A 12,513-nucleotide genomic window follows, 5' to 3' on the forward strand; every position below is an offset into this window, starting at 1 on the left:
ACGAGATTCACGACCTGACGATCGCTTCTCGACCTTAGGGCGTCTTACTTTGTCATACAAAAAATCGCAGCGCGGCACTGTGAGCTTGTAGAGCTGCTATTTTTCAATAGCTAAAGCATAAAATAATGGTTAAAGTGGTGTCTAAAGTGACACTGATTTGCGTTCAGGCCTAAATGCATGGACTAAAGTACTTGACGCCATGTTGAAAGTGGCTAACACTGAGGGTTTTACAGTATACAGACATAAGCAGGCACACACGGGCAGTGATGGCCAAATGGAAAAACACAGGCATGGGTACACACTACAGTCACACATGCACCAATATATGTGCCAGTTCCCGAGGGGTAGAGAAAGCTGTGTCTGTTGTCTCAGCCTCCTTCAACTCTCCACCTCTCCGCTCCTCCAAACGTCAAGTCAGTGCAAAGACGGTTTGCCAAATGCAATTGCAATGTTTTATTTATTGCAATACTATTATTATTATTATTATTATTATTATTATTACCCTTATCAAAGATATTCATAAGAGAACACTATTGAAACAATGCAATTGTCCATTCAACGTTTTTGTCATTTTATGTTTTATTTGAGATAGGTCAGAAAGAGAGAGGATAATAACTAAAGGCAGAGAGAGAGAGAGACGTCCAAGACATAGCATTCGAACCCAGGCTCTCGCGCTGACAACAAGGAGCATAACTGGCACCAACCGCCTGAGCCACCAGGCACCCCGCCCATTCATTCAGGAGTTCAGGAGTGAGAATGCCAAGATTTGATGATAAAATGGTTTCAGGGCATGCAATGTGATGACAACTGGAAGTCTAAGGCTATAAACATCTTATGTTTACCACGGGATAACAAGTTGCTTAAATTGTTCCAAGGAATGTCAGTCAAACATGACCTGTGTGTTTTGCGTGCACGTGCGTGTGTGTGTGCGTGAATGAATGAAAGTCTTCATTTTGAACATGTTAAAAAACAATTAACGTGCATGCATGTCCACACTTGTTGACAAAATTGACATCCCTGAACGTGGACTATGTGACAAAGAAAAATGTGTGACTCAAATTGGAATTTACTGAAATTCATAGGGTTTGTGTTCATTAACCTGTGTGCGTGTACGTACGCGTGCGTGCGTGCGTGTGCATGTGTGTCATACTTGGCGAAGGTGAGGTGGAGAGTGGAGTTGTGCACCAGTTCAGGAGGTATTGACTCCGGGTCAGTGTAGGGTCTTCCCGACGAGGGTGAGACCAGGGAGCCAGACAGCACCACCATGACTCTCTTCCAGTTGGTACATGCTACCTGGAAGAGGAGACCACACACCACCATGACCAGGGAGCAGTGCTGTCAAGTAACTACTGGGCTTAAAGGGGAAGACCACCCATTTTCAATATTGAACTATGTCATTAATATACCTTAGAGGAGTTGTGTGGAAATAGAACAGTTCCCTCTCTTCTGTGTTGCCTAGACCTGGAGGATTGATTTTGGGGTTTGTATTGTAAATTACAACTTGATGACATCACACATTGTACTTTACAATACAAACCCCAAAATCAATCCTCCAGTTCTAGGCAACACAGAAGGGGGGGAACTTTTTTCTATTTCCACACAACTCCTCTAAGGTTTATTAATGACATAGTTCAATATTGAAAATGGGTGGTCTTCCCCTTTAAGTACAATTTTGAGTATTTTTGAGTATTTCCAATTTCCAATACTTTAACTTAGAACTACTCCACTGCATCTCTGATCCAAATATTGTACTTTTATTCCACTAGGTTTACTTTGTAGATTTAGATTTATATTATAAACGTGGATTAGCCATTTCAGCCTTATACATGTTTTGGCCATATGAAAATAGCCGATCTATAAGCTCACAGTCAGTGATGCTTTGGTATTTTCTTTTCAGCAAGGACGGTCATTTAATGACATCACGTGCACGCTCGCGCACGCACCTCTAGAGGCTATTTAGAAAGAACGGATCAGCTGATCTAATGGTGGGAAAACAAAAACAATGTTTTCTAGTCTTAATTACATTTGCATTGTTACTTAAGATTTTATTTTCTAGTTTAATTTAATTCAATTAGAAAATACAGTGCTGCAGTAGAGAAGCAAAGTTTGCTTTGAACGAATCTCAAACAGTAGCCTACATACCACAGTAATGGAGCCATGTATGAGGACTCGCACACATGCACATGCTGTCACCGCTGGAAACCTACATAGGTAGACAAATTTCCACACTGTGGACAATAAAACTAACTAACTAACTAACTAACTAACAGGTGTTAAGCATACATATGAATAGGGTACTTGGGCTTGTGAAGCCAATCTATCTGCACAACACTCACTGGTAAACCTGGTAAACTTGTTATTCAATTTTGATTAGATAAGCTATATGGAATCTATGGGGACGCGTTCTAGCATGCACACGCGCAAGCACTGTTCCGTGCCGTTCCTGCGAGTGCATGTGGGAAAATTATTGGCCCTGACGCCGTGGTGGTATGTCCAGCCTCCTTGTCCGTTGTATGCACATATATGGTGATCCCTAAAACAATAATTTTCAGTAGAACAGCCGATCCAACCAAAATGCGGATAAAAGGGGACAAGGACTGAGAGACAGACACGCACGAACGCATGTCTGGGGTCTCACACAGGACACGGTTCGTTCTACAGAAAGGGATCTCCATATATGGGCATAAAAGGGATTGTTATTGTATGTACGATGTCAGACGTCATAGACGTCATAGGACTTTCACTTAATAACAAGTAACCGAGTAAGCATGTCTGGGGTCTCACCGCACACGGTTGGTTTTTGCCTATGTTCTTAGCTGCTTCCCCTGTCGTTACTGTACTTGCCCAATGTACAGTTGTATGAAACAAAAAAAAATTATAGAACCGCCGATCCAACCAATATGCCCATATCTCCATATACATGGATCTCTATATATGGGTATCAGAGATCTCCATATGGGTAACTGGTCAGATACATATTAATAATGAATTCCGTCCTGAGCGACCTCGCCCCCTGCACGTTTCGCCCTTGGGCGTCTTAATGGTACTTCTACACGTGCACTCACGCGCACGCGCACCAGTGGTACTGTACCTTGGGAACGTAGCAGTAGATGATCTGGTGGGTGTCGTCCACTATGAGGTGATCCAGCTCTCGGTTGGGGATCTGCTCAAACGTCCGAGACTTCCCAGGGAAGTCCACCGACTCCTCCCCCGCCGCGCACACGTCCAGGATCCTCCTCTTCCTCTCCTCCTGTGTCCACTCTTCGGGATGCTCCCTCTCCTCCTCCTCCTCCTCCTCCCTCCTGTCCTCTTGTCCCCTCCCCTCTCTATCACCCTCGCCGAGCTCCTCCTCTCTCTGCGCCTCCTCCCGCTCAGGGTGGCGGAGAGGAGGAGTGAAGGTGGCGCCAGGCCGAGCCGTGCCAACAGAGGCGGAGTGCTGCATGGGGGAGACCGGCGTGGCCCGGGGGAGAGGGTGGGAGGAGCCGGGCGGGTCGCGCCTGGGATCCTGCCGGAGGGGGTAGAGCAGTGGTTTTCAACCTTTTTCATGTCAAGGACCATTATTTGTTCAGCATTTGAGCCACGGACCACCATTTAGCCTCTCAGACCCAAAACGTATAATATTTTATTATCGTTGGATAGGATTTCACAAGTTCACAATTCCATGCTGTATTGATTTGGTGGCATAGGACTGATCATCAATCAAAATAACATTCTGTGATTGTGTAGACTTCTTGTAAATTAAGTAATGCAGGTGTTTAACAATGATTTAACTCTTGAGAGCGTAGAATTTGGTCCATTTGGTTTCATTTTACACTCTCAAGAGTTAAAAGATCTATCTGTAAGGGTAGAATTGGTTACCAGCTCTCCATCATTTAGCTGGGGACCACCTGGAACCCCCTCAAGGACCACTGGTGGTCCCCGGACCACTGGCTGAGAAGAACCACTGGGGTAGAGGTTGAACCCGGCGCCCACGTCGTCCCAGTACACGATGATCAGCAGGATCATGAACACAGAGCCCACGGCGAACGCCACTCGCAGTCCACGCCAGGCCCCCATGGCTACCGGAGGATCCAGCGCTGTGATTGGTCGATGTCGATAAACAGGAAAGGTCTATCCTGGCACCATGGCGACATCTCTCTGACGGAAGGAGATGCTTCCTGTCTGTTGGTCACTGCAAAAGAGGAACAGGAAATGTGACCAATTTTAGGAGGGCGATCACCACCTACATAGCTCAACGGTTGAAACCAGGCACGTGCACACATAGACATCGAAGGGGGCTTGAGCCCCTGCCCTTTTATCCGTCTGTAAAAAGTGCCCTCTCCAGACGATGAATGCAGTTTTTACTGTAACTGTAGTGAACGAAAAGTAAATGCCCTCTTTCCATGCCATACCTGAAGGCGGCATTCAAGAGAATTGCCTTGTTCAAACTCTCCTGAACTTGAATAGAGCATCTTGTGTTGAAATAATTGCCCTCTCTGTGTTGAAATCCAGGCCTTAGGCCACATCTCAAGTATTGACTTGATTATGCTTAGTTTTCAGCCCCCTGCCTCTCTAACATTCCCTGCACGTCCCTGTTTGAAACAGACAAAATGTAATAATCGTGGTATGTAGGCCTACTACACTTTGACCGTTGTTATTAACGTGCCATAACAAATCGCGCCAGCATGATGCGCAGATTAGTCATCAAAAGTGACATCAAACTTATAAAGTTAAACAAATCATATTATTATAGATACCGTAGAGATCATATTAATTAAAATACCAGCACTCGGCTCATCGTGAAGTCATTGGAGCGCTCTAAACGTCTCATCAGCATTGCATGCCAGGAGGCTTTGTCCCGTACAGTTTGAAGCGGTCTAGAGAGCGCCGTGGGAATGTGGAACCTGTTCCAGGGTGCTGGGCCGTCACAGGGACATGTGAACAAACGGGGTGTGTGTGTGTGTGTGTGTGTGTGTGTGTGTGTGTGTGTGTGTGTGTGTGTGTGTGTGTGTGTGTGTGTGTGTGTGTGTCGGGGGGGGGGGGACTAGGGGTGGACGTGCTGCTGCATGGATGAATGGCTCTTCTTATTGTTGACCACATTAACCCTGCAGTGCCTGTATTTTGTCATTATATGTCAGTCATTATAGGTTCCTATACATCTGGCTTTGTGTGTCTGTGTGAGCAGGGAACTCCATGTATGGATTAATCCATGTATGGATTAATTAATGCATTTTGAGGAAAAAGTGTGTGTGTGTGTGTGCGTGCGTGCGTGCGTGCGTGCGTGCGTGTGCGCGTGTGTGGTGTTTGATACCAGTCAAGTGAGCACCGCTCGCTTTGCACATGTGCGATTTTGTTTTCTTCCAATAAAACAATAGCCGTTATACATAGGCTACTCACTATTATAGGAAAAAGTAATAGGGTTGTGGTTAAAACATAGGGAAGAGGCTAAGAGCGAAGGAGAGGGAGAGAGACTTGCTGCTCCTAAATATGCTGTGTGCCTCCTCCTCACTGGGAGAGAAGAGTGGAAAAAACAGGACAAGGGGGAAGAAATAATGGCTGTAATAAAAGATGAGAAGGGATCGAATCATAAGGTCATGTTCTGACAGAGGAAACGGCCCGCTTCCTCTCTGCGGCAAGTCTTTTTCCACTGGATGCTGCTTCTGGTTTCAGACCCAGACACCAAGAAACTCCACGTAGACCAAAGGAACCTATTTCTGTCACTCCAGAGAAAACCCTGTACACCCAGTCCTCAAACACACTGCTGCAGGCTTCTGCTCTCTCTCTCTCTATTCCATCTCTCTATCTCTCTCTCTCTCTCTCTCTCTCTCTCTCTCTCTCTCTCTCTCTCTCTCTCACGCACACACCACTTGCCCCTAACCCTCCGAAAACAAACTTAATTTATACAGTAGAGACAGGTTACAATGTAGCCTTTCACTAGCCGCAGTGTAGACTCACTCTCTGATCTCTCTCTCTTTCTCTCGCAAACCCACTTTCTCTCTCTCTCTCTCTCTCTCTCTCTCTCTCACACACACACACACACACACACACACACACACACACACACAACGCGTTTCGTTCTGTCAATGGCCAACGAAGGCTTTTTCTAATAATAGGCTATTTATTTTCCATTCTACTTAACTAAAACGTGTTCTCTGAGCCGAACCCCCATATACGCCTATAGACTATACTGCATGTCCCGTCGCTTCAGAGCAGCGGGCGCATCTCAGAAGAAGAACCAACCCTAAAGGAAACCGTCATAGATCTAAGGTAGATCTTGATCATTTACACACAGCGGCGGGGTGTATAAAGGCCTATAATAACAATGCATTTTACTCACATTGTAGATGATCTCCATGCTGCGATCGAGGACCGATCCTTTGTTGTTGTCTCGTCTCGTCTGCTCACTGAGGAGAGGGAGAGACCGGGTGGCGAGGACTGGAGAGGAGCGCACAGCCAGCGGTCACCCCGACACAAGAAAGAACCACCCTCGCGAGATTTTGGCGTGTGTGGGGGAGTGGGAGACCACCACCATCCATCACCTCCTAAAAGTTCCACATAAAACTATCCCTCGCGAGAGTTTGGAATTATGATAAAGACCACCACCTTAAAGTATAGGCTTAGACTAGTGTTGAAGTATAAACACGCCCACACACAGCTGAGCCTGACACAACTTTCTCTCCTCCCTAAATCCCTAAGCATCAGTGATGTCAGTGTGGATGATGACAGGCAATGATTTATTCTATACTTTTTAATAGTTAAATACTGATAAATTGTACAGCTGTTTGTTCACACGTGGTTCACTGGTCACCTTTATACAAATAGACTCAAGAGTTCTTTGAAAACTCATCTCTACCATCTCCACCTAACCCCCATTTTCTTGTGCCAAGATGCTATGATTGTTATTTAGACAGATCTGTGTTGTGTTGTCTGCCTCCTATCCTACTTTCTTTGTAGTACATTGTTCTCTTTCCAATTTCCATTCAACTGTAGGCTACTTGACCCTCTTGTTTGACTATTATAGGGATCGTGCCATTTAGCAACAAAAGTCCTGTACTTTGTAGGTCACTGTGGATAACAGTGTCTGATGAAAGCCGACATTGTCAATTGTCTTTTAGCACTTTAGAAAAACAACACAAAATGAATGTTTTCCGGGCGGCTAGGACGACAATTTCAAAACACTGGGAGTGTACGCATTCTTCAGAAGGGCAGAGAGTACTGACTGCACATTAAATCACAGCAACTTGGCTTTTTAACCACATCTGCATGTATCTGCATGCCCATGATGATATCTCACTGTCAGGCATAAACTCTGTCTCCATAGCCTGTTAGGGTTAGGGTTAGTTTTTTCATAAATTAATTTGATACTTCAAGCAAAATCCACAAAAAATAGATAGATCCATCAGCTATTTTTTTTTTCCTACATGTAACCCCTATAAGGTGTCACTAATTCTTTTTCTGTCATTTCTGTCATTTTATGGTTTCAATGCATTTTGCTGTAACTAAAGGGTTAATTTGTGTTCCAATTCAACACCTATGCACATGTTGACCACTAGAGGGCGCAATCTCCGGTGAATCCGGTCATTCTGCACTGAACCTGCTTGAGTGAAGACAGAGAGAGAGAGAGCTCCTGCTCGTTTTTGAAAACAAAAGAATTAAGCTTTGTTTCTGTGCAAATCTTGCTAAAAAGCACTAATATGAGCAGTGCATCCAGTGCTGCTTGTGTGATCCCTGTTCCTGTTCCAGTTTCTGTGTTTTGTTGCTGAAGAACTCCAGTAAGTTGTTGTTGTTGTGTGTGCCAACATGGCAGCAGCCATTTTGTGAACAATGAGTGGATGTTTTACAGAAAACAACACAGGGTGATAAGATACTATATAAAACCAATTGGAGTGATGTTATATTGTTGGAGAAGTTTACATTTTATGTTTTTGATATCTTGCCATTATTTGTTTTGGTTTGAGGACGATTTTGGTTATGTTACTGTGTTCAGCCCAATGCAGTAGAACTGCAGTCATGCTATGCTGCTAAAAGGGAGCACTTTTATGCATTTCATGATGTTAAAGGGGAACAATATGTGCATTTCATTTATTTATTTGATGCAGTTAAAAATGCAATTCATTTAATTTCATGGTGATTAAAAACAGTCCATTTACAGTTCATGGTTTAAGGTAAAAAGATAAAAATCCTTTAATGGATGTAATTTCATTTCATTCATTTATTTTGTTTGGAAAAAGATGAAGGTGAAGCTGTCATAATGGTTTTGCCAATCAGTGTTACTGTTCATGTCTGTCTGTCTGACAGACAGAGCACAATGAACAGAACAGTACTCCTATCCATGAGTAATGGTTAAAAATGAGTTACTGATTTGATTGATAAAGAAGAGAAGTTAATATGGTACCATATGGAGAGAAATAACTGAGAAAATAGTATTCTAACTGACTTTATTCATTCTGTACTATGTACAGATTGGTTTTTGTGTCTTGGTGGAACTCTGGTTTCAACCCTGAATGAGATGGCGAGCTAATACCCAGTGAAGAAGATCTGCAGGAGGAGCGTTTGGATGCAGTGGTGGCCACACTGCATTGGTTCTGAGGTTCTGCAGTGAACTGAACTGAGCTGAGCTGATAACTCACCAGAGTCGCAAGTATACTGAACTGTGTCAGATTCAAGGATTCTCATCCAGTACAAAGAATACGCATTCAAGATTCTCAAACAAGGAGTACACAAGTGTTTTCTACTTTTACTACCCGGGTAGAGTGCACTATTTTTCAAAGACAATTCCATTTTTTCTATTTTTCTGAAACACAAAGAGCTCTATTTTATTTTTGGGGGGTAATATTTCTATTTGTCCAATTTAAATATATACTGTCCACTGTTTGTTTATTGTTGGCAACTTGTGCAATAAATCTGCCAGCAGCTGTTCTGTGGTCAAATGTACAGTCCCTACAGTCTCAGTGTGAGTCTTTCACCTATCTGCTCAGGACCTAGAAATAAGTTAGCTAACCCCTGCTACACTAGCCCGTACCAGAGTAGGGGTGCTACACAAAGTGGCGAGCCTAGCCAGGAGCAGTGATTCTCAATTGATATTGTACATACAGTAGAACAGCTCTGGCACTTTTGTTCACAATTCATATCTCTGACTGTACACTTTATGCAACATGGATGCCATTAGATCTGCAAACATTAAGGTGCCCAATTCAGTACTACTGAGTGGTCTATCTGGTACTGATGTAGATGAAGAGGTCATTCATTTTTTGAAACAATACGGGTCCATTGAAAGAGTGCTTCACATTGACAGTACAGATGCTGTTTTTCAGAACACAGCTGTTGTTGAGTTTAAATCTGGTGAAGCTATTGAAGCAATCGAGAGTGTTTTACCACTTAACAAACCTTCTTCAGATCCCAACATTACTCACTGTGTGCAACTTTTGTCTAGCATTTATGTTACTAATGCTAGTTCATGTTTAACCCAAACCTACCTTTCTCAGCTGCAAGGCGTTGCTAAATTGAGTGGCACAAACTTCGAAAAAGTGCTGCGAGAGGAGTTGGCCAGAATTGAACAGAACCGTCCAGATCGATTGGGTGAGGTTGTAGTGCACCAAACCCCATCCTCTACTCCTCAGAGAAGTAGAATTGTACCGGTGAATGCCCAGACACCAACTCACTCCACCACTCGCTTAAATGTGAATGCTGATAATTTCCCAGCCCCACTCCAACAGACCCTACCTAGTGGTGCCAGATCACCCTTCCATCTGTCAACTGCTCAAATTAGCACACCTGAAGTTCAAAGAGTGGTCGTTGAGCATATTGTAAAAAGCAGTGACATGTCTGCAACACAGTACGCCAGGTTGAGGCCTTTCTCCGGAAAAACTCCTTGCCCCAGCCTGGAAGTTGATTATGACACTTGGCGCAGTAATGTTGATTTCTACTTCAGTGATACTACAATCCCTGACAAACAAGTGGTCAGAAGGATAGTAGAAAGTCTCCTTCCTCCAGCTGTGAATGTTGTAAAGCATCTTGGTCCTCAATCAAGCCCCCGTGAGTACCTGCGTGTTCTTGACTCAGCCTTCGGCACTGTGGATGATGCTGATGAGCTCTTCGCTGCATTCCTTACAACCGACGCAGAGCCTGGTGAAAAGGCATCTGTTTACTTGCATCGCCTACAGTCTGCATTGAGCAAAGTAGTCAAGAAGAATGGCATTGCCGCCAGCGACGCAGACCGGCAACTGCTGAAACAGTTCTGCAGGGGATGCTTTGACAACAGTTTAATCACTCACCTTCAGCTGTCCCAGCTGCAGAAGGATTTCCCACCCTCATTCTCTGAGCTGTTGCTCTTAGTACGAACTGAGGAAGACAAACAAGCTGCCAAATCCCGGCGTATGAAGCAGCATGTCGGATTTCAAAAAGCTAAAGTGCAGTCTAACACTGTGAACGTGTACAACTCTGACACAGATGAGAAAGCCACAGCAGCATCTGCTGTACAAGACAACTCTAATGAGAAATTACAAAAACAACTTGCACAACTCCAAGCCCAGTTGGCAACTCTGAAAGCGTCTATGGGTGAATCTTCAGAGGCTACCACCAAGGTCGCCAAGCCAAAGAAACCCAAGGCACAAGAGTCTGAGACAGAGTCTGTGGAGACACCACCACGGGCTGCGCGAAAAGGCAACAAGAAACCGCGGCCGTGGTATTGCTTTAACTGTGGCGAAGATGGACATATGGCCCCATCCTGTTCCAATGAGCCTAATCATGAGGTTGTTGAGGCCAAACGCAAAGACCTCAGAGAGAAACAGAGGCTGTGGGAAGAAAGAAACCAGGCAACTTTAAACTGAATCCTGTTCCTGTTGAGGGACAAACAGGAACAAAGACTAACAGCAGTCCCAAAACAGATGCTGAACAAACTGTTTCTAATTACTCACACAGCACAAAGCACCAATCTAAAATACCAAAAGGGCTAATTGGTAACAAATGCATTAGCGATGTGACTGTGTCGGGAGTAAAGTGCAACTGCCTTCTTGACACCGGGTCTCAGGTGACCACAATATCGAAGTCATTCTACACAGAGCACCTGTCTGAACAGCCAATCCAGCCGTTCAATCTCCTTGATGTAGAGGGTGCTAACGGTCAGTCCGTTCCATACCTTGGCTATGTGGAAGTCAGTATTGGTTTTCCTAAAGACTTTATTGATAGTGCACACGAAGTAACCACTTTAGCACTAGTTGTCCCTGATCTGCGCTCCAACAGTGACTTACCTGTTCTGATAGGGACCAACTTACTTGATGTGTTGTATGATGAACAGTGCCAACACGACACTCTAAAGACCACTTCAACTGTTCATGGCTACAAACAAATACTTGGTGCACTTGAATTCAGACAAAAGCTAAAAGCCACTGGAAAAATAGGCCTAATGACACTGAAAGGAAAACCACAGCAAGTTATTCCTGCACATGAGAAAGTACCTGTGGAAGGCCAGGTCAATGTCAATCCTGCTAATACAGAGAAATGGGCAGTTCTGGAGCAGCCAAGGAAGTCTGTCTTACCTGGTGGCATTTTTGTTGATTGTTGCCTCATCACTCTGCCACAGCAGCCCCAGCACAAGTTGTCTGTTTGGCTGAGAAACGAGACAGACCATGACATAACACTCCCCACAAACTGTGTTGTCGCAGAACTGCATGCCCCTGATAAAATTGTTGAAAAAAGTCACTTACCTGACAAGACCGCTGCTACTGTAAACTGTTGTAGTACTACTTCTCCCCAGAGTCAGTCTACAAACGACACTCTGACGTTTGACTTCGGCAAGTCCCCTCTGACAGAGGAATGGAAAAAGAGAATCACCGAGAAACTCAACGGTTATTCTGATGTTTTCGCACATCATGACCTTGATTTTGGTCATGCCACCAAAGTCAAACACAGAATCAAACTAAAGGATGAAACCCCTTTTAAACAACGTTCAAGACCCATACATCCCAATGACTATGAGGCTGTGAGGAGACACCTTAAAACACTGCTGGAAGCTGGTGTGATACGGGAGTCCGAGTCCCCCTACTCTTCACCCATAGTCGTGGTAAAGAAAAAGAATGGTGATGTCCGTCTTTGTATTGATTACCGTAAGCTAAACACGCAAACCATAAAGGATGCTTATGCGTTACCAAACCTCGAAGAAGCATTCTCCGCCCTCACCGGGTCACAATGGTTTTCGGTGATGGACCTCAAGTCCGGATATTACCAGATTGGCATGGAAGAGAGTGACAAAGCCAAGACTGCCTTTGTCTGTCCCCTGGGGTTTTGGGAGTTCAACCGGATGCCCCAGGGGATAACCAACGCGCCGAGTACCTTTCAGCGCCTAATGGAGAGATGCATGGGTGACATTAACCTGAAGGAGGTACTCGTCTTTCTGGATGATCTCATCGTGTTCTCTGCATCTCTGGAGGAACACGAGGCCAGACTTCTGCACGTTCTCCAACGGCTACGAGAGTATGGTCTCAAGCTCTCTCCCGAGAAGTGCAGATTCTTTCAAACGTCCGTACGTTACCTCGG

General features: G+C 44.6%; 1 protein-coding gene across 1 annotated transcript in view; it reads right to left on the bottom strand.

Moving 5' to 3' along the window:
- The window catches only part of LOC308282131 (carbohydrate sulfotransferase 12-like), a gene marked incomplete at both ends in the record, with an annotated part of 11,641 nt that extends 7,585 nt beyond the window's left edge, over window positions 1-4,056 (bottom strand). The window contains 3 exons of the mRNA XM_080722475.1: window positions 1,151-1,293; window positions 3,092-3,505; window positions 3,925-4,056. Coding sequence (XP_080578601.1) covers window positions 1,151-1,293; window positions 3,092-3,505; window positions 3,925-4,056 — 689 coding nt within the window. The remainder of the gene's footprint in view (window positions 1-1,150; window positions 1,294-3,091; window positions 3,506-3,924) is intronic.
- Between the last annotated feature and the right edge of the window lie 8,457 nt (window positions 4,057-12,513).

This window comes from Nannobrachium achirus, assembly GCF_963921795.1.
Source record: "Nannobrachium achirus genome assembly, chromosome: 3".
Lineage (NCBI taxonomy): Eukaryota > Metazoa > Chordata > Actinopteri > Myctophiformes > Myctophidae > Nannobrachium > Nannobrachium achirus.